We start from the raw sequence: 23,129 nt of genomic DNA on the forward strand, positions 1-23,129 counted from the left end.
AAGTTCACATGGCTGCTGAATGGCAAACAGTTTATGCTAAAGAGCTCACAGGATTTCTGAAGCACATGTAACACTACCAGGAGGATAATCCTGCTAGTATCAAATATTACTACCATCCTCCTGCATATGTCAGAAAACTCAGTTTTAATATATATTTTTAAAAAATGAAATGAAAATTACAGGTTAATAATTATCTGTACCAGTAAATGAAATCACCATGATGTTTGAGTACTGGTATTATCCAATGAATCTTGATGGTAACCACAGTGTAGAGATACAAGTTTTAAGTGCTTTGGTGATCCTGGCAATTCCCTTAAAATGATGGGTGCAAGACATATCTTTTGCAAGCTTGTTTGTTAAAATAATTCAGAACTTATGAAACATAGAAAAAAGAAAAATTAAAACATGAGTTTTGTGAGAAGCTTTACATGGGGAGAAATGTTCTACAATTTTGCAAAGCAATTTTTGAAAATGTAATTACTGATGAAACGTCATTTACCACTTATTGATAAGATAAGTTTAAAAATTTCCATTGAATTTGTTTACTGTAACAATCACTATTAGAGTTAGTCATTGATCTTACAGCTTAAATCTTCAGGTAGTAAAAATATCTTAAATGCTTTTTCCAAAATATAAATCTTCAGGTTGAAAAAATATCTTAAATGCATTTTCCAAACTATAAATCTTCAGGTAGTAAAAATATTTTAAATGCTTTTTCCAAACTACAAATCTTCAGGTAGTAAAAATATTTTAAATGCTTTTTCCAAACAATAAATCTCCAGGTAGTAAAAATATTTTAAATGCTTTTTCCAAAGTACAAATCTTCAGGTAGTAAAAATATTTTACATGCTTTTTCCAAACTATAATTCTTCAGGTAGTAAAAATATTTTCAATGCTTTTTCCAAACTATAAATCTTCAGGTAGTAAAAATATTTTCAATGCTTTTTCCAAACTATAAATCTTCAGGTAGTAAAATTATTTTAAATGCTTTTTCCAAAATATAAATCTTCAGGTAGTACAAATATCACATATGCTTTTTCCAAACTATAAATCTTCAGGCAGTACGGTACAAATATCTTACATGCTTTTTCCAAACTATAAGTAAGTTTGCTGATCTAACTGTGAAGATTTTCAGTTCAACAAATGAACATCAAGATATCTTTGTTTGAAAAGAAAAATCCAGGCTTGATGTTCACATATACATGTACTGATCAAGTTTACAAAAATTGTAGTTGAAAAAATACTCTAATATTTTCCTTTGAATTCATCAGTTGACTGAAATTATGCCTTTTAGATGATGTCATTATCAAAACTGACTTAAGTGCTGTCTTTTAAATTACCCTGTGCGTCATGTCTTGTAAACAGTCCCTCAGTATCAAAACTGACTTAAGTGTTGTCTTTTAAATACCCTGTCAGCATCAAAGTTGACAAATGTGAGGCATTGTAAATACCCTGTAAGTAATGTCTTGTAAACAGTCCCTCAGTATCAAAACTGACTTCAATGTTGCCTTTTAAATACCCTGTCAGCATCAAAATTGACAAATGTGAGGCACTGTAAATACCCTTTAAGTCATGTCTTGTAAACAGTCCCTCAATATTATTACTGACTTATGCATTGCCTTTTAAATACCCTGTCAGCATCAAAGTTGACAAATGTGAGGCACTGTAAATACCCTGTAAGTAATGTCTTGTAAACAGTCCCTCAGTATTATTACTGACTTATGCATTGCCTTTTAAATACCCTGCCAGCATCAAAGTTGACAAATGTGAGGCATTTGTAAACACCCTGTTAAGTAATGTCTTGTAAACAGTCCCTCAGTATCAAAACTGACTTCAGTGTTGCCTTTTGAATACCCTGTCAGCATCAAAATTGACAAATGTGAGGCACTGTAAATACCCTGTAAGTCATGTCTTGTAAACAGTCCCTCAATATTATTACTGACTTATGCATTGCATTTTAAATACCCTGTCAGCATCAAAGTTGACAAATGTGAGGCACTGTAAATACCCTGTAAGTCATGTCTTGTAAACAGTCCTTCAGTATTAATACTGACTTAAGCGTTGCCTTTTAAATACCCTGTCAGCATCAAAGTTGACAAGTGTGAGGCATTTTAAATACCATGTAAGTCATGTCTTGCAAACAGTCCCTCAGTGTATAAACTAACTTAAGTGTTGTCTTTTAAATACCCTGTTAGCATCATAGTTGACAAACGTGAGGCATTGTAAGTACCCTGTAAGTCATGTCTTGTAAACAGTCCCTCAGTATTAATACTGACTTAAGCGTTGCCTTTTAAATACCCTGTCAGCATTCAAAGTTGACAAGTGTGAGGCATTTTAAATACCCTGTAAGTCATGTCTTGCAAACAGTCCCTCGGTATCAAACTGACTTCAGTGCTGTCTTTTAAATACCCTGTCAGTATCAAAGTACATTGACATGTAGACTTCTAAATGCTCTGTCAGTGTCACAGTTGAATCAAGTCATGACGCCTTTTTAAAGTTGACTGAAATGATGCCTTTTAAATGTCTTGTCAAAAACAAAGTTGAAGAGGCTATGCACTATAAATTCATGTGGTGTATCAATTTTTATTGCTACAAATAATGAATCCTCATATACCTTACTGGGGATAATGTTAATATGATCAGGTACTTTATTGGGGACAGTGACAATATAATCATATGCATTACTGGGATCATGTGCCTTACCAGGGATAATGGTAATATAATCATGTACCTTACTGGGTACAGTGGTGATATGATCATATGCTTTAATGGGATCATGGCAATATGATCATGTACTTTACTGGGGACAGTGGTAATATGATCATGTGTCTTACTGGGGACAGTAGTAATATGATCATTTGCCTACTAAGGACAGTAGTAATATGACCATGTACCTTACAGGGGACAGTGGTAATATGATCATGTGCCTTACTGCAGATGGGGATAATATGATCATGTGCCTAACTAAGAATCCATATGTGGCTTTCACTCATTATTAGAATGAGAGATACTGATGATTAGGCCTATACATGTATTCCAATTCAATCAAAACTGCTTACAGAATGTTAACAAACCCAGCCAATCATATGCAAGATCAACTCATTAACATTCATGAATCTCATCAATTCTTATAGAAATTCAACTGACAGGTTGATGATACAGGTCCAAAATCAGATGAGAAATACTGTCTACAGATGATCTGATGCAAGATCCTAATTTATTAATGTGTGTGCATCTTGCTATGTCTCAAAATTGTCAGAGACTTTGGCGATATAACAGTATTATTCAAGACCGATTAAACAATCAGATCAGAAACATGGCCTCCAGAATGGCATAAACAACAGTTGATAAACATTTGAAACATTTGATGAATGAGGTAGTATGAATGAAGGGTCGTACCATATGTTCATTTGGTCTTATAGCCACGTAAGCTACAAACCAGAAATTTAATTTAATCCTAAGGGATTTGTGTGCTGAGAAGTTTCAGTTTATTAACTGTTTTTTTTTATCACTGAGGTACATAGAGGTCTCACTAGGATTTTAAAACTAGGAGTCCAGGACTCCTATTTGGGGAAAAATAGGCGTCCTACCATCAAAAGTTGAAGTCCCCTCCCAGAAGACTAGTGATTGGGCATACCCAAAGTGGCAAAATTTCCAGATGAGAAGAACCAGTGGTTGCCAATGAGTTTAATTTTCTAAATTCTTTACACGACTGGCATATAGCTCTTGTTTGTCCATTACAGTAATACTGAATTACTGGTATGTCAGGCCAATGAAAAGTCTTATTCCAAACACTAAGCAAGGCATCATACTTTCTTACATATGGCTAGTGTTCCATGTGGGGGCCCCCGAGTGGCAGAGTGGTCTAAAGTGTGCACTGTTCCGGATCACTGCCATCTCACCTCTGTCTGTGTGGGTTCAAGTTTCAGGCTCGGCTAATGTGGGTACGTAAGAAAGCTTGTCAGAAGCTTCACATGGGTTGGTGGTTCTTCCCGGGGTTTTCCAGGGTTCTTCCTCCACCAGTTATACTGGCCTCCATGTATAGCCTATCTTGTGCTGAAAAATGGTGTTAAACCCTACTACAACAACAACTAATGTTCCATGCGAACTATCAGTTCTAGCAACTTTAGCACTCTTCTGAATCTCATTACAATCTTCTTCAATTTGCTGTTTAACCCCAAAATACTTATACAAATTTGCAAACAGCATTTTGTCTAAGTCTCAATGTATCTTGCTTTCAAGGCCACATGAACTACTTATTCGGCTACACTTGGAAACAAACACAATAATGAAAGCTAAAGTTTTTCATTTGATGTACCCTTATAAAGACCACATGTACATCACTGGGTCTTTCTGCCTCTGAATTCAGTCACTGTAAATATCAGTATATTTTCCCACCACTCAGCATCTATTCAAAGTCTTTGAACTTGCTGCCCAGCTATAAGTGTCATTTTCTTCTGATGTACTCTTACAGTGACATGTAGATCTGGGTGTCTTTCAGCCACTGAATTCTCTCATTATAAATATCAGCACAACTAAAATAATCAACTGATCATCATAATTTCCCACTCAGCAGGTGGCCGAAGCAGCACTGACAAGCCTATGAATTTGCCATCCAGATATTGCTTGCATGTGAAGGACTCCTGCATAAGTGATTTTCTGCTTCCCAGATCAAAAATATATATCCGATACTATCCAAATATGCATAAATAAGTGTTTCTGAGACCCCTGGTATCAGCTGTATATTATAAGACTACTTAATGAAGGCAGTAAGAGAGACTTTTACAAACAAAGGCCAAAATGAAATGACTTTTCAAAAAATCACTATCCCTGACTACAAATTCATATGCCCAAAAAACCCAAGACATATTTTTAATACCATTATTGTGACACAATGCTGACTGTATTTTTTATAAATGAATAGAAATAATAAATGCATATTAAATTGACTTGTGTGTTTATTCACCTTTCAAAATAGTTCGCATAAAGCAATAGTTTCCTCCAGTTCCTGCTGACATCCATTGTCCAATTGCTCCAGTGATCAAAGAATTGTTCATATATAGGCAAAAGGCATGTCTCTTTAAAAAAAATTCACTTGTCCCAACTTAAAATCTACTTTCTTTACTATTATTTGACACACCCACCATGCTCCCCACCCTAAAAATTATTGTTGTTGTTGTTTTTGTCAGCACACAATAGGCAATGCATGGCGAGCAGTATTAATGGTGGAGGAAGAAACCAGAAAAACCCCAGAAAGAACCACCGACTCACGAGAAGCTACTGGCAAGCTTTTTCACATACCCACATTGGCCGAATCCGAGACTCGAACCCACGCAGAGGTGAGATGACAGTGATCCATAACAGAAAGCACTTTAGACTGCTCGGCCACTCGAGGCCCTCCCCCAAAATTAAATAGTTTGCTCCTTATACTAGTGATATTGATCACTTAATTCTTTTTCACAATTTACTGTAGAGGGGCTCACAACCAATGAGGTTTCCAACAATTTCACAATTTCTGCATGTTCAGGTGTTGAATTCTAAATAATGGCCAACACCTTTGTTCCTGCAATTTCTGATTGTATGCCTTTACTTTTGCCATCAGAATACAGTATGCAATTTCTGACTGTATGCTTTTACTTTTGCCATCAGTTCAATGTACAGTAAGCAATTTCTGACTGTATGCCTTTACTTTTGCCATCAGTATACAGTATGCAATTTCTAAATGTATGCTTTTACCTTTGCCATCAGTTCAATGCACAGTATGCAATTTCTGACTGTATGCTTTTACTTTTGCCATCAGTTCAATGTACAATATGCAATTTCTGACTGTATGCCTTCACTTTTGCCATCAGTTCAATGCACAGTATGCAATTTCTGACTGTATGCCTTTACTTTTGCCATCAGTTCAATGTACAGTATGCAATTTCTGACTGTATGCCTTTACTTTTGCCATCAGAATACAGTATGCAATTTCTGACTGTATGCTTTTACATTTGCCATCAGTTCAATGTACAGTAAGCAATTTCTGACTATGCCTTTACTTTTGCCATCAGTTCAATGTACAGTAAGCAATTTCTGACTGTATGCCTTTACTTTTGCCATCAGTATACAGTGTGCAATTTCTAAATGTATGCTTTTACCTTTGCCATCAGTTCAATGCACAGTATGCAATTTCTGACTGTATGCTTTTACTTTTGCCATCATTTCAATGTACAATATGCAATTTCTGACTGTATGCCTTCACTTTTGCCATTAGTTCAATGCACAGTATGCAATTTCTGACTGTATGCCTTTACTTTTGCCATCAGTTCAATGTACAGTATGCAATTTCTGACTGTATGCCTTTACTTTTGCCATCAGTATACAGTATGCAATTTCTGACTGTATGCTTTTACCATTGCCATCAGTTCAATGCACAGTATGCAATTTCTGACTGTATGCCTTTACTTTGCCATCAATTCAATGTACAGTATGCAATTTCTGACTGTATGCCTTTACTTTTGCCATCAGAATACAGTATGCAATTTCTGACTGTATGCTTTTACTTTTGCCATCAGTTCAATGTACAGTATGCAATTTCTGACTGTATGCCTTTACTTTTGCCATCAGTATACAGTATGCAATTTCTAAATGTATGCTTTTACCTTTGCCATCAGTTCAATGCACAGTATGTAATTTCTGACTGTATGCTTTTACTTTTGCCATCAGTTCAATGTACAATATGCAATTTCTGACTGTATGCCTTCACTTTTGCCATCAGTTCAATGCACAGTATGCAATTTCTGACTGTATGCCTTTACTTTTGCCATCAGTTCAATGTACAGTATGCAATTTCTGACTGTATGCCTTTACTTTTGCCATCAGTATACAGTATGCAATTTCTGACTGTATGCTTTTACCATTGTCATCAGTTCAATGCACAGTATGCAATTTCTGACTGTATGCCTTTACTTTTGCCATCAATTCAATGTACAGTATGCAATTTCTGACTGTATGCCTTTACTTTTGCCATCAGAATACAGTATGCAATTTCTGACTGTATGCTTTTACATTTGCCATCAGTTCAATGTACAGTAAGCAATTTCTGACTATGCCTTTACTTTTGCCATCAGTTCAATGTACAGTATGCAATTTCTGACTGTATGCCTTTACTTTTGCCATCAGTATACAGTATGCAATTTCTGAATGTATGCTTTTACCTTTGCCATCAGTTCAATGCACAGTATGCAATTTCTGACTGTATGCTTTTACTTTTGCCATCAGTTCAATGTACAATATGCAATTTCTGACTGTATGACTTTACTTTTGCCATCAGTTCAATGCACAGTATGCAATTTCTGACTGTATGCCTTTACTTTTGCCACAAGTTCAATGATCTGTATCAGAGATACATGTAGGTATTAAGAGACCATAAAGAAATTTAATTTCTAAACACTGAAAAATCTCCATGTTTCTCAAAGTTGAAAAGCAAATGAAGTCAGAGAGTCAATGACCTTTTTTATATCAATCACTAAAATCAGCAGCTTAAAGTTTATAGTTAGTTCATGTGATAGTACTGTAGATGTGACACAATACAGAAAACAATCACTCCATATCAACAGAATCAGCAGCTACCGACTCTTTTAACTAAATGGATTTAAATATAATCTAAAAATCTGTTCCTTTTGTGTGAAAAAAAAACAACTTTGTACTCTGTGATCAAAAAACCCTTTGTACTGTGGGCTTTTATAAATCATAGGTTCCCTAGCTTAGCTATATTGTCAAACAATGGCATAGGTACAGTTCAGCATGTTTAACCAGCAGTGCATTGCAGAGCTGGCAGGGCTGGATATTCATGACTGACCTGGTTTAACTCCAAACTTTTCTGCCCACTGAAGTGAAAGGTCACAGTCTGCAATGGCCAGTCTGGTTATCTGCACTCCAAGGAAGAGAACAATACAAACAGCTAATATCCATAACCAGTCCATATTTAGAATAGCTGCTGGGAGCTGAAAAACAAATTTTTAATGGAATGGTTGCAAATATATGAAGTTTGAAAATGTAAAAAACACACATATATATATATATATATAAAACAACAAACAAACATAGTCTTCGCATCATATCTAAGGATGTTTGTGTATATTCTGTATCTTGAAATCTTAATGATTCCCTTTAAGTTTTATCTACCAGAATCAGTTTTGTGTAAATTATGTTTAGTGTGGCTGTAAATGATTCAATTAACTATTGACAGAATGATAAAACTAGCAATTAATTTAAACATGTACCTTTTTTTAGGAAGAATAATTTTATTCCCTTGCATAATATCAAACTTCTTGTGTACTGCAATACAAAGCACAAGGGATTCTCTTCTATATGGTATGAAATCAATGCTATAATGTGCATACAAACTTTAATTTACAATAATATAATTAGACAATATTTAAGACAAGACTACTTTCTGAATCATTCTCTATAGACTAGTTCTATGATTTTTTTTATTATTTTGGGGAAAACTTCACAACTGAGCAGCTGTATGGTAAACTGTCTCAAAATTAGAATGGTAACTTTGTTCATTTTTGCAATATTAAAGTAATTTAGTATCATAAAAGTTTACAAACCAACAGTGATTTTTAACTGTCCTGGGCCACTCAGAAAAAGAAAATGTCATTCCATGTACAGAAACTTAGTTTTATGTGGGAAGTGTGTGTGATTTTGATTCTGATTTTTGAATGTAGCATGCCACTTTATCAATTTTTCAGTCATATCACTACGATGTCTACAGTGTGACAATTTATAGTGATGTCTAGCACTAGGGCATCATGCTGTAGACATATAGCACATTTTCCTGACACCAGGCCGACCAGTCCTAACACTAACCTCTTAATTCTGATCACCTAGTGAGGCAGCTGTTAGTACCATTATTATAAGTCTTTGGTTATGACTTGGCTGGGGTTCGAACCTGTGACCTTCCGCATTCCATGGTGGATGCTCTAACCACTAGGTCACCGGATCAATCATACGAGAAGTAAATAGAAACTTAAACAAGGGTACACTGAATGACAAATAACGTGCTTGCCCTGTACCAGAAGGGTATGGTATCAATTTGGTAACAATGATAAATAAGCTTAGTTTGCAGAAATCATTTTTTTTCTTATTCGACTTAAATGGTGACATTTGACTTTTACACCAAGAAATCTATAGTTTTTCTTGTACCTAAATCCAAGCCATTCACAAAGTTTGGTCAAGGAACTTAGTCTAGAATGAAAGGATTTCCAGCAAAACTTGTATCTCTTTCCGCCACAAAGACCGTAACCTTCACATCCAACAATATTTTAACTGTTCAATCACATACACAAACAGTAGAGAAAGCTAACCTGGAGCTTTCATCCTCACACTACGGACTTCATCAGCAGACTGACTTAATTTCTACTGATTGTTAACATCATTCAACAGAATGGTGGGCAATGTTAACAGATTGTCTCTGATGTGCAGCCTGTGTTCCTGTTCAGCATCAGTCTGTGCACGCTGATGTAGATCAATTCTTTAACCCCATGCTCAAACCAGGCTTGTTCTTGATCTAAGATTTTTACTGTGTTCCGATTTACAGTATGGCTTGGGCAAATATCGTGGATGTGCCGTGATACTTCATACGAGTTTGAGCCTGGTCTTCTATGTTCATCAAATCTCACTTTCACTGTCCATTCCATTTCCTCAATATGGTCATGATGGCACTGACTTTAACCATGCTCTGTACACTTATTGTGATCAATAGGTCTACAAATATCTTTCCTGTCTTTAACAGTATTGTGAGTTAATATGCATGAAGTGGATTCATGAAAAGTGTCAAAGTAGTAGTTCTCATGTTCTTGAACTGCATTACATTTGTGTTCCATGTTGATCGATATGCGGTGATAGAGCAGATTTTGACTAGGTATTTGATGGATATGCACTGTCTGAAGTAGGTAAGCATTATAAATCATGACAAGTTAATTATTGATCTAAACCGCTTTTTAAATACTCATTATTCCACATCATAAGATTTTTCACTCCATACAGATCTTGTGAACTGAATGTCTCATGTCATATATCATTCCAGATCCCTTACATATGTCTTCAAGATGTTACATACATATTCAAGCAAACAATTGTCAACCTCTATCAACTGTACCAGTCTTATTGATAATTCAACTCAAGAACCACTAGAATTACTATAAGAAAAAGCTGTTCATCTTTTCATTTTGTCTTTTGATTTATAATGGTTGCCTTCTGAATTATAAAGTACGTTAAATCTAGCTGACATATAAACCTATCATCATGGATTTTCTTTTGTAGGAAGTTACAAATAACATAAATATAAATTTAAACATTTTTTGTAAAATTTGAATGAAGACAACCATTTAATTGAAAATAATATGAAATCAATGTTTAATTTTGTTGAATTAATGTTGTTAATTATGAATCAAATAAAAAACATTATTGACATTATTGGCCATGAAGTTCTACTAATGCATATTCTGAGTACAAATCCATATTGAGATAAAAAAATTGCCACCTGCACATCTAAATCACATAGATGATATAAGCATATTTAATAAAATAACGATATGCTCTGAAAACATTTTATTTTAGATGATATACCAGCCTTAGAGTATTTATATATTACATACAATGGTGAAATTTTACAACTTTTTAACTTACTTGTAAAAATAAATATTCAGGCTATTTATAACATTAAATTTAAGTCTTTTATCATTAAATAACATGTTAATATTAGGAACAGACAGGGAAAAAAAATTTTTGTTGGGTACTGGGTATGGGTAATTGGCAGGGAATTATCTGGCTGGGTCAGTTTTTATCAGGTCAAGTTTCTTCATGCCCAGTTTGTCTGGTTACCCCACTGTCCTCTCACCCACATTCTTCTCAAGCATAAAATGTTTGGGGTTTTTTTTCTGGAAGGGGGGATATAATTTTATTACTGTGGGGCGGGGGGGGGGGGGGGGAGTCCTGACCTGATATGATCAAATTTTAATCTTAAAGCTCAGCCATGCCTGGAATTTCTGGATAGTGCAAAACTTGGCTGGGTCTGGTCCCCAGCCATTACCATTTATATATAGGTAGCATAAAGAACTGCTGAGCAATAAAACATTTGTTAAATTAACCAGTGTCACTGCCAGTGTTAATTAATGTGTCTGGACCCATGCTATCTATGCTTTATCAGGTATTGCTTAACTTCATGTCAGTTCCTTTTATTAAATTATCATATGAAAACTGGAAATGCAAATCCATGAAATAAAATTATGTTTATACAAAATTTAGTTTAAATTTTTATACAAGTTCAATTATTGTAAAAAGTATCAAAAGTTTGCCTTATCAAACAGTGTATTTTTTCAATTATAGATTTTAAAGTATTACTGTTTTGAAAGGTTTAATTGGGTGTATATTGATATAGTGAAAAGTGTAGTAATTGACAAATTCATGAAAGTTATTATGTTTTAAACTGAGGCATATATATATATATATATATATATATATATATATATATATTACATCAAGCTAAGTGAGCATTAAGTGTCATCTATAATGTATATTCTAAGTAGGTCTAGGTCATTAAAGTTGAACTCACTAAAAAATGTCTGCAAAAACAGAGTGTTGAGTGTGTGTGTGATTAGGATCTTTTAATGTAGCTTTAACAATTTTTCAGTCATGTTGCTATGATGCCTGCAGTGTGGCAGTTTATAGTGATGTCTATATGTCTAGCACTGGGACATCATGCTGCAGACATGTAGCATGATGTCCCACCCAGTCACATTATCCTGACACCAAGCTGACCAGTCCTAACACAAACTTCTTCATGCTGAGTGCCTAGTGAAGCTGTTAGTACCATTTATGGTAAGTCTTTGGTATGACTCAGCTGGGGTTCGAACCCATGACCTCCAGTTTTGAGGCAGATGCTCTAACCACTAGGCCACCAGAGTGGTCTAGAATGGTTGAGAGAATAACCGTGATACATTAGTCAAGACATTAATTCATGGTATGCATTAGAGATTTGTGTATTCCATGTGTGCAGTAAACAGATGGGAAAATCCGTTGTTTCACTCATACTAGAATCTACAAGATGATCTATGTGTTTTAATTTCCTGATTCTCTGCTACCTCGAGTGGCTAAAAGCTTAGTATAAATTTCAATTTCACTATTATAAGTGAAGAATCTACAAGATCTGTGTTCTAATTTCCTGTTATTTATTACCTCAAGCAGTTTGACCCTGTTTCATTTATCCTACTTATTCATCTTAATTTCCTCTTTTTAATCATTAAACTAAATGAAAAACAATTGTTAAACAAATAACACACTAAACATTTTATTAATTGTCTATGATTAAAAAAAGAAACATGCACACTGAACATCTTTATAGTTTGAAATTTATTGTTGTTTTCTACATATAAATCCTTTTTATTTGTTTTATTTGTACATGCATTATGATTGCATGTTTGGTGAGGGGAATATCTAAGTTTGTTTATTTTCTTTTAAAGATTTCTTTTTTATATGTACAATAATACTTTCTTCAATATATTATTTTTATCAGTCTACTTACAACAAATTTTAGTACCCTGATTAGGTGCAGATCCATTTTGCATTTGGGGAAGCACTTCACCCTGAGATAATAAATCTGGTCATTTAAAACTGAATTGTATTGTCTCTATTTAGAACTAATCACTGTAAACAATTACTAGGTTACAAAATGAAGGAAAACAGTTAAGACTTTTAATTATTATTATTATTATTTTGACTTTTACAACAAATAAACAAAGAGGTTGGTCAAACTGTTGCTGTTTATAAAAAATTTGTTAAACATCAAAATAAGCTCTAGTTACACCTTCACATCAATACTTGTTGGCTAATGTAACAGAAAGATTTTGTGTATTTGGTTAATCTAGGTAAAAAACAAATCTTAACAGTTTTTTAAAATCAACTTTTCTGATATTTTCCTCAAGTACATGATACCCAAAGAACATATACAGTCATTGTGTATATTACACAATTTGGATATATTTGGAGTAAATTTGTGCACATGTAAATACATATTCTGTATACATTTAACACCTGTGATACACAAAATAAGCAAGCTACTTGTTATTTTGGATATAATACTATGGTGAAAACAAGAAGAAATTCTACATATTGAAAACAGAGAGGTAAATATAAACCATTTAAAATGAAAAAGTAACTTTAGTGAGATTCTAAAGACATCGATCATACAATGTTAAAAAAGTGAAAAAGCAACTGAACTATGTTATGCTATGCAAAGAAAATCTAAATCATCTACTGCAATTTATCTACTTTTGTGATATTTTCATACAATATATGATACCTAAAAAAACATACTTTGTATATTACACATACCAAAAGTATATCTGGGGTAGATTTGGGTGGATTTGGTGTTGATTTAGGGTAAATTTGGGTTGTTTCATGTAACCCTGAGCCTTGTCTTTTTAAATTCACACAGAAACCAAATCTGCAATTTGGATTACACTAACTTTGAGTTACGCTTGAAAATAGGTTTGTTTGTTTCATGACTGCCTGACACAGACAAGTACTGGAGATCAAGTGCGTAACTTAGCTGCAAATGAACAGCTGCCTTGGTTTACGTACTTATGTAAGTCTGCTACATATAAATATCTCACAATTGAGATAGTTAACGGTGATGACCTATTTGCCATAATACTAGTTTGTAACCTCGTGTAATGCCCATACTGATTTGTTCACACCACACTGTCACAGGAAAATATTTAAAATAGCTCTTTACTATTAAAAATGAATGCAGAAAAGAGAATTGGGGGAGTTTTAGCACCAAGTAAAAGCTATCAATTTACAAGGAATTAACCTTATACTCCAATCACAGGCAATGTATTATCATGGCAAACAGGATTTCCCAAATAATTTTGAACATGTGCTGCTATTGTTTTTTTTACTGAAGTAAAGCTGTAGTGATGAAGGACACAAATCAGTCATTGCCACGTTAGAAATCCAAAACTCAAACACACTTTGAATTCAGAGTTATATAATATTTTTTATTTTTATTTCTACTGCTAACATGGATTTCAACTTAACAAACATTAGAGTATTTAATTTAATCATTGTATCCTTTGTCTTTGTGGAAATATTGCAAGTGTGAACATGCCATCTTACTGTTAAGTTGAAATTTATATTTATTACAATATGTGTGTGCTACCTTACTTACCGTATGTGCAGGGGGCAGGTTTTGTAACTTGGCCCCTAGCCAATTTCCTAACTAAAGGCTATGGTGTGTCTTATGGAGATATAATTGTATAATAATTAAAGGTATGGACATTGATGTGAATTTGATTTTCTGGCTTGTATTGTTTTTTAAACTGACGTGAGGCATGTTCACCCCATGTAGTCAATGCATAGTATGTAGAGAGTGAAATACCAATAGTCAGCTAGGAAGCAGAACTAGCCACTTATAGCAGTAGACACGTTGGTTCAAGGCAAATATAATATCTCAAAAACTGCCTTTTTGGAACTGCATCAAGCTATTAAGTACACAATATTTTTCAAATTATCACCCAGGGAAGGGCTTATGTTTGCACCGTGAGCATCATGTGTTCTCAAAATAGGCATTTGGACATGAAATATGCATGTATAAATTTGGGCACAGGGTGAATCAACTTTTATTCTATGAATTTCCACTGACTTGCCAGGTCATGTAAAAGATATTCTTTTTTGGCTTTATATACCAAACATATAGACCCTTTTCACCTCAATCATGTATTTTATTTTTTATATAAATTTTCATATTAGGCAGGTGTATGCAACATTAAATTTGTGCATAAAAACTATCCCTTGCACCTTAAGGCAAATACCGCGATAATATACTATATTATATAAAGTTGTATTCCCCCATGGTACAGTAATCTGGGTCAGCCGCCATAAGCAGTTTTATTTACATTTACGCGATTGAACTGACAGAGTTTTTTTATTTATGGGAACAGACGGAGGAAAAGTCCGAGAAACGTTTCAGTTTGTAACAATGCAGCAAAAACTGAACGGTTTTAATATCATAAATATGTACCAATGACAACATTAAGTACCACAATAATACAGCTTTCCATGCTAATTAAAATCTGGCAAGCATGATTTCCGCAAAAATCACTGATTACCTTTGATCTTTAATGTAGAATTATTCTATTTATCTGAAATCTTTCATAATCCGATGAAACTACCGCAAAACAACTTCCAAATGAGACCTTGCACTCCGCTAGATTATTATACAGAAAAAACTGACACCGGTTTTAATTTGTATCAAATAAACGCTCGAAATTACTATTTCTCATTATAAGCGTCGAATGTACCTTGTTAGAAACAGTATCCGGTTTCAATATCTAAAGTACGTTATTTTTAAGAAACCTCTTCGAAGGAAATAACAAAAGACCCACTGGAACACATTCAATATGGAAATAGTATCACACCTTATCAGTAATACAAAATTTAAAGTCGGGATTAATTTTACGTTCTAGGTAAGCAGTAAAAGAAATTAATTGTACTTGTGTAAGGTGATAATCATATGACCAGCGCCAGATTGCAGCAGAGATATCAGCATCTGGTGATTCCCAAATCAAGTTGCCTGCGCAAGTGTTGATATTTGCTGTGCAAAATTTTTTTGTCATTAAGAAGTCCATTAGCAAGCTTTAAAAAAGAAAACCATATGAAATTCGTGTTTCTGTGCTTACAGTAGACCAATAAGTAGTTATCAGCCTTTTTTTTTCTCTTTTCATTCTGACATTATTAGTGGTGAAGCACAACAGTGCTTGACACTGTTTGTTCTGGAGTCTTCAGTGTTTTGCTCTCATGGACTATCGGGCAGCCTGCTAATATACTGTGTGTCTTAAAGTTTGCGATCGACAAATAAGTAAATAAAAAAACACTGACCTTCAAGATATTTGTTTTAAAATGTATTTAATTTAAAGTTTAAATCAGATTATTGTGGTAAATGATCAATAAACAGACACCAGTTAGATTCCAGGTTATGCAAGGGTGTTAATCATATATAATGGTAAATTAGGGGTGAAACTATACACTTGTACATCATATCAATACCATTCATAACACACAGACTGTGATACAATACATATTGATACACATATCAACTTGATGGTCTTTTCACTTCTGGAAGGTTGGTGGTGATCTTTTATGTATGTTGACACACTGGTTGTATTTCCAGTATGCAGATTACAGATATACGTATAGTTATATATTTATTTGCAATTCTCATTGATGACAAGATAACAAAAATACTTTCAAACAGACTATCTGTTGGTTGCCAGTGATGTTTATTCAGTATTTTGGCCATTTAACTCATTTTAGCCACCAGGCCCATTGTTTTGCAAAACATGATTGCTTTGAAAACATTGTATTACCAATTTCATGTCACACTTAAACTTGGAAGACATTATCTTCAAAATACCATATTTGCCAGACTATAAGTCGATGCAGAGTATAAGTCAAATCAGCAAATTTGGCAAATTTTCCTTCCTTCATCCTTATATAAGTCGATGCTGAGTATAAGATGAGGCTAGATCAACACCTTGGATTGTGTTTTTCACTTCGTTCCAAACAGCATCATGATATTTATCCTACTTGTAACTCAGTAACCTTTTCAGTCAGGATTATTAAATGTAACTAAAAGTGCCTAATTTGTTGCACAAGAAGTATTTTAAAGATATTATATACTTTTAGCTACATATAATGACACTGATCTGAAAATTTTTTGAGTTACAGATAGGATAAAACGTGCGATGCTTTTTGGAATTAAATTATAATAACTTCTGGTTTCATAAATATTAAAAGTAACACTTTATGCTATTTTAGATTACCGGCAATAGGAAAATTGCATCATTAATACTAAAATGCATTTTCCGGAGGGGGGGAGGGAAAGATAGATACAGAGAGAAGAATGCATATGTATTCCATCTCATTTTTCTTTTTGAACCTCGTGATCAAAATCAAATATGTTCCAATATATGAGAGAGAGAGAGTTCAGCTCTTCCTAGATTTAAAAAAGAAACTTATTGCTCATGTGATGCTGAAACTTTTGTCAAAGAGAGAAAACATTATTGAATGAAACAGTAAATGTAAACTATGAAATATGTACCAATCATAACCATACTCCTTCAGAGTTTAAATATTCACAATAGCTATATCCAAATAGTCTCCATTAGGTTAAATCCAAAGAATGACCATTTTGCATGCTAATTTTCTTTGCATGTATAATGATCTCTCCATTCCTAACTTTTAAGATTTTGTTTAAAGTGCAGCTACTCTTTCTGTACTTAGGCAGCAATTGTTTTTGATCATTGCTCATGCTAGATGTACTTTAAATTGCTGTTGCTTACTTCCTTAAGTTAAAAAATGTCACTGGCTGAGAAATTTACAAGAGTAACCACCTGGCACTTTCTTTAACTATATGGTATGGTATTCATAATACCCATGGGTAGTCTCATTTCCCTATTAGTAGCCTCACTAATCTAATCTGATCTGGTCTGCAGAATCCTGACCTCAAACAGTTGTTATCTTGGAATGACTGAATACAACCTTAGCATATTTAATTAACATGTAAATACCACTACAAAGCCATTTGATTCTTGTAATAATGGAAGTGGAAACAAAACTTAGAAGGAATTGCTTAATTAGTGGTATTAATTGATAATGGAATATGGTACTGCACTTGTACACAAGTAAAATCAGTCATCAGGTAAGTGAACAATACAGATTTACAACCGTGAAGACATCTGTCTGTCTTTCCATCTATCTGTCTGCCTCTCTCAATGGGGTGTACAGATTATTTGATCATTAGGTGCAAGAGGAAAATTGTAATGGAATATGTCTTTGTCTTGGTTATTCATCTTCTAACTTGTAAATTCTAATGCACATAATATGTAATTAAATTTAAACAACGTATATTACAGACAATTTACATTACTGATGCATGCTGCTTTATTGCAATTACAACTGATCTATGTTAATTTTTAATACTGACAATCATGTAATTCTTTAAAATGCTCACTGTGGGATCCTATATTTGTTCATACATGCTCTCTTCCCCAAAATGAAATAATTTGTGTACACTATTTTTCATACTCTTGGAGAATTATTTTCCATATGAAAAATATGATTAAGCTATTCAGATGAAATAAGTCATTTATAAGTCAGTTCGGAGTATAAGGCAAAGCTAAGATTTTCTGGTCAAATAGTATCATCTTATAGGCCAGCAAATATGGTAAATGAAATAATGCATTTTCCTCATGCAAAGAAAATCTCATCTAGATCAAATCCAGGCATGGGAATGGGGATGGATACCAACAAAATGTTATTACATTGTCCTTTGTGTAGATGCAAAAGACTGCTGCGGCCACAGTTACTTGTATTGGCTTGTGAAGAAGGAAAACTATTGACAGTACCCCCAGTACTATTCTCTAATTCTTTAAAAGTTTTCACAAGTTGGTAAACTTGCAGTTTGAAATCTACACCCTCACTGATTCTTTGCTAATTTTATTTATTCCATCGATACCTTCATTCACTGGTTAAGCATCTCAACATAACAAGAGAAATTCCAAATTTGTTCCCAATTTACAATTTAAGGATAGATGATGACAGGATTTTCTCTTAAAGGAACCTCCCTTTTTGTCGCCAAAATAAGGAGGGAGTAGAAAAGGAGGGGGAGGTGGAAATGGCCATAGTTCAATATTTACCTAACTCTTCAGTATCTGTCTCTCATTCTTTTGTCTTCACTTTCTTAAAGCTTTACTGAAACCAAATTAATTAATTTCTGGTTAGTGGTTATTGTTTGACCTGGACTTGAATAAGCAATAACTACCAATGAGAGTTCAACATATTTCATTGTGTGACCCACCGGAAGTGTAGCTTTCAAATTGACCAAAGTAGACATATAAACTTTGAGTAAAATTGGTTATAAAATTATGAGTAAAGTACTTCATTATACACGAATGTATCCTGTATGTTAAACATGCATTTCCATTAAGATAATTAGCATGGAATGGGAGAAGGGCAGATTACAAACCAAGTCACTTTGTCTTAATTTATGGACAGTGAGCGAGTATTCTCAATAGTCTTTTTCGTTTTTACTAATAAAAATGAGTGCCTGTCACTGTAAAAGCTGTTTCAGATCAATTCCAAATTTATAAAATAACAAGGTAAACTAGTAATAATTATTCATGACTGCTGTTGATTAAAATAACTTGCAGATGATAATTATCAATTTGTATTTATTCTCCATCTTTTGTATTGATACGATGTATCAGTAATGGAATGGACAATGTTCAGTTCAAATATAATTCATTAGGGTTGAATGCAGGGTTTGAAGGTAATGCAAGTGTAATTAGTGTTCATCAATACACTCACTAGAGACTGGATGATCCTGGTGTTCAAACTTCTCTACTGGATTCTCGGAGTGAATACTGGTCAGAATCAAGTTGGCCTATTTTTATAGGTTTGCAGGGTGTGCAAAGAATTAATTCCCCTCCCCCTTCATTTTTTTGTTGCTGGCATGCTTCACGAAGTAAAACTGTCAACCAGGAGCTCTGATACTTTTTGTTGGGCTTTGTACACAGATAATTTGCCTTAAAAAAAATGATTCTCAATCACCCTTGCACACTGTTCTGACAATTTAAATGATTATGCTGTAACAAGATAACCGGGTGGGATATTTCGGATTGACAACAGAACACGTTTTGACGACACAGATATGGTTTAATGTGGCGATTTTTATGAGTAGTGGATTATGAAGATGTGTGTGTATTTATAATCCAAATATTGGATCTATTTAAAATAAAAACCTAAAACACAGGATAAATGATTTCACAAATGATTCAATAATGGAAAGATGATGATAGTTCACTCAAATAGTAAACGATGTAAGTCTTTACACATAGTAAAAAATGTATTCGCTCAGGTAGCGAAATTATGTCACTAAACACAAGGACGGATATACAATCTATCCTTCCAGTCCTGAATAATACACTGGGTCTTACTAACCCAAAAATTAGCATACAGCTAATAAAATACATGTGTGGAGATGCACTCCGTCACCCGTGCACCATATCCGCTCCACAGCTCCTCCGATTCAATTTCACAACTGATATAGACTCTGGACCCTCGGAATACTATGATCACTTGAACATTAGACCCTCCGGACACTTGAAATATTAGACCCTCTGGACCCCCTGGTCCTTTGACGGCTCTACAGCTGGGTCACCTTAGTCACTCTGGACACTCTGGACACTAGACATTAGACGCTCTGGCACCTTAAACGCTCCGGAAACACGGACATTTCTACACTCTGACAACACCGGACACCCCGGATATTCCTACTCTCAGACAACACCGGACACCCCGGATATTCCTACCATCAAAAACAGCTGAAAATATACCCGATACAGTGTACTAAACTTGATACAGACATAACGTAAGGACGTTACAGATGTTAAGTTATAAAGATTATATTATCATGGCAATTACAAAAACAGAGGTTCAATAGTAAACCTAACCCTGCTCGATAAAACAATAGTAAAGAATTCTTTTATATAAAAAAAATGTAGCTTTACATTACCAACATAAATCCTGTACTACGTCGCAACAAGAATAAAAGAAATGCACGCATTATGCTGTATAAAGGAAACTATATAACAAACATGCAAAGGTAAATATGTTAATACACTAGTTATCACTTAAGACCGAAAAATTACCTACCCCTACAGCTGGAGTTGTGCGAATCCTTTTAGCAGGCCGCTTGCTGACAAAACCATTAGTATTGTAAAGGTCCTTTACATGCAGTAACGTATTTATACCTTTAGAATTTTCGTTTTGCCTTATCGAAGGCACCTTGCACATGTGGCATAGGACGAATCATACTCACGATTTCGAAATACAATAGACCCTAATATAATCACCCTCAGGTATCGTTGTACAGCGAAAAGAAACAAAACCCGAGTACATGTATTTAATTAACAACATTTACACCATTCCATGACATATGCTTTGCATTATTTTATATATCAGTAAAACCTGACTTCAGAGAACTGTTGCCACTGTTCAGAAACTTCTCAAAAAAATCTATAATACATATGGCTTAAACATTCTTATTCATACCAGTGAGATGTAATAATTTTTGTTCTCCTACATGTATATAGCACCTCTTTGATTTACCTATATTGGGTTGTTCAACGTCCTGATTGTATCTGTGCAAATTAGCACAGTGGACTCACCCACTGCAGCCTTCAAACACATTTCACTAGCAATAGTGAATCAGTTAAGTAATATGGTAAATGGTGGTTTATACATGACCTCTTTGTCTTTAATTGCATCTATTTAAACTGCCAAAATGGTCAGTTTTACATCAGCTTCAGTCATGACTACGAAGAAAGCTACAGGACTTGATCAGACTGGTCCATCATTAAATCATCTGCCTTTGCTATTGTAGATAGTATAACATTCATAATCAATTTAAGTATTGCAACCTCATCTGTCCCCAAAATGTGGAATACTGCAAAAGTAACTCCTATTCACAAATCTGGTTTAAGGATGATGCTGATAACTACTGACCAATCTCAATACTACCAAACTTGTCCAACTTGATTGAATTTGATCCTAACATATAACCAAACTAGGGCTAACTACACGAAGTAGTTCCTACTGAAGTCCACAGCAGCAGACTTCTACAACTTCAGCTTCTTTCTATGCACAATAGGGACTTGGAACAAATGACAAAAAATAATTGTTGAAGCTCCTTACTTGGTAAGTCACCAGCAGTAGCTTTCCAACACCTCATTCTAATGGAGCTGTTAGCTACAAGAAAGATTGTAGTGATTCTCAGGGCTGTGCTAGTTGAGGTTCATTTATGTCATCACTCCCACAGTTGACAGATTGGTCTGAGCATGAAGGGATGAATACATAGACTGACACTTTTTCACTTGCTTCTACCTTATCTATTATTTATCTTCTATCTATTCTACTGCTACTTTCTTTCCTATATTCTTGACAATGTGCCATCCATTGTATAATAGTCAAGTGTGACAGTGTCAACATGTTTATAGACATAGAATACATTTATTTTGACTGTCCTTTGTATGTGAATTGTAAGTAAAATCCCTCTTCTTTTGACCCATTGCATTAAAACCTTCAGAACACTCACTTTTTTGTATTAATCCATGTCAGAACAGAACACCAGTTTATCCATTGGTTATTGACCTGAAATTTAAATTGCTGACACGTGGAAGGCAGCATGGAGGTAAGTCTAAGAGTAACGTCAGTTCAACCCAAGCGTTAGTCAGTTCCTAGTGATATAATCCTCGCTGCATGACACTTAGTTTTTCGTTCATGAAAGATGACTTCCCTATGCAAAGATAATGAAATATTTGGTGTATAATTATTTCACACATCTGCAGTATTTCCTGTAAGCCTTTATCAAATGGCTTTACTTCAGGGACTGGCCATTTATTTTTGTTTGGAGATTGGAGAGGGCCAGAGAATTTATGAAAAATATTCTGGCTCCCAAATAGCTTAAAGAATTACTCTTCCTCTGGCCAATAATTAGAAAAAAAGTAAATTCTTTCCATGGAATCAGCGGAAAAAAATTGTATTGAGATGAAAGAAACGAAAATCCCCCCCCCCTCCATAAATGATCAATCCTTTAATGTTGAAATGCCCTCTTGGCAACTTTTTATGACTTTCAATAGTGCATAACTTCAAAAATTTCCAGCCCCCAAATAGCTTCAAAATAATACTCTTGGTTCACATAGAAGGGAAAAAAAGCTAATTCTGTTGATGGTATTAGTTAAAAAATTGTATTGAGATAAAAGATTGTTCTAATTGGGAAGAAAGTCCCCGGAATCCCCCTCCCCCCAAAAAAAACTAAATGGATAACTACTTTATCCTGAGCAAGATCTTCCTCAGTTTTGGCAGAGGCCATCATATGCATTTGTCATTTCAAGTCTTTTGTTTGTACATTTTGTAACCATTTCATTATTTTGTGTCCTGGTTTATATTTCTGCACGTTACTGAATAAATGAAAGAGAACTGAATTATTTGCAAACATTTACAAGGGTTTGGATTGG

The 23,129-nt window shown here is 34.3% G+C and overlaps 2 protein-coding genes across 5 annotated transcripts in view; one reads left to right on the forward strand and one right to left on the reverse strand.

The window, feature by feature from the left end:
* LOC149804783 (dehydrogenase/reductase SDR family member 7-like) overlaps window positions 1–15,286 on the reverse strand; it is a 34,162-nt gene extending 18,876 nt beyond the window's left edge. Inside the window, exons 1-2 of one of the 3 annotated variants that reach the window (XM_089944551.1) lie at window positions 15,162–15,286; window positions 7,844–7,988 (exon numbers count right to left, since the gene is read on the reverse strand). In XM_089944551.1, coding sequence (XP_089800677.1) covers window positions 7,844–7,967 — 124 coding nt within the window. In that variant the 5' untranslated portion in view covers window positions 7,968–7,988; window positions 15,162–15,286. Of the gene's footprint in view, window positions 1–7,843; window positions 7,989–15,092 lie in introns of all 3 variants that reach the window. The other 2 variants (XM_089944546.1, XM_089944554.1) reach the window with 2 other exon arrangements.
* Window positions 15,287–15,382: 96 nt separating this feature from the next.
* The window catches only part of LOC149804784 (tectonin beta-propeller repeat-containing protein 2-like), a 75,431-nt gene continuing 67,684 nt past the window's right edge, over window positions 15,383–23,129 (forward strand). For both annotated transcript variants that reach the window (XM_089944563.1, XM_089944570.1), the window contains exon 1: window positions 15,383–15,518. The gene's annotated coding sequence lies outside the window, so the exon portion shown is untranslated. The remainder of the gene's footprint in view (window positions 15,519–23,129) is intronic.

The sequence above is a fragment of the Sinohyriopsis cumingii genome, chromosome 2 (assembly GCF_028554795.1).
Source record: "Sinohyriopsis cumingii isolate HCF-2022 chromosome 2, ASM2855479v2, whole genome shotgun sequence".
Lineage (NCBI taxonomy): Eukaryota > Metazoa > Mollusca > Bivalvia > Unionida > Unionidae > Sinohyriopsis > Sinohyriopsis cumingii.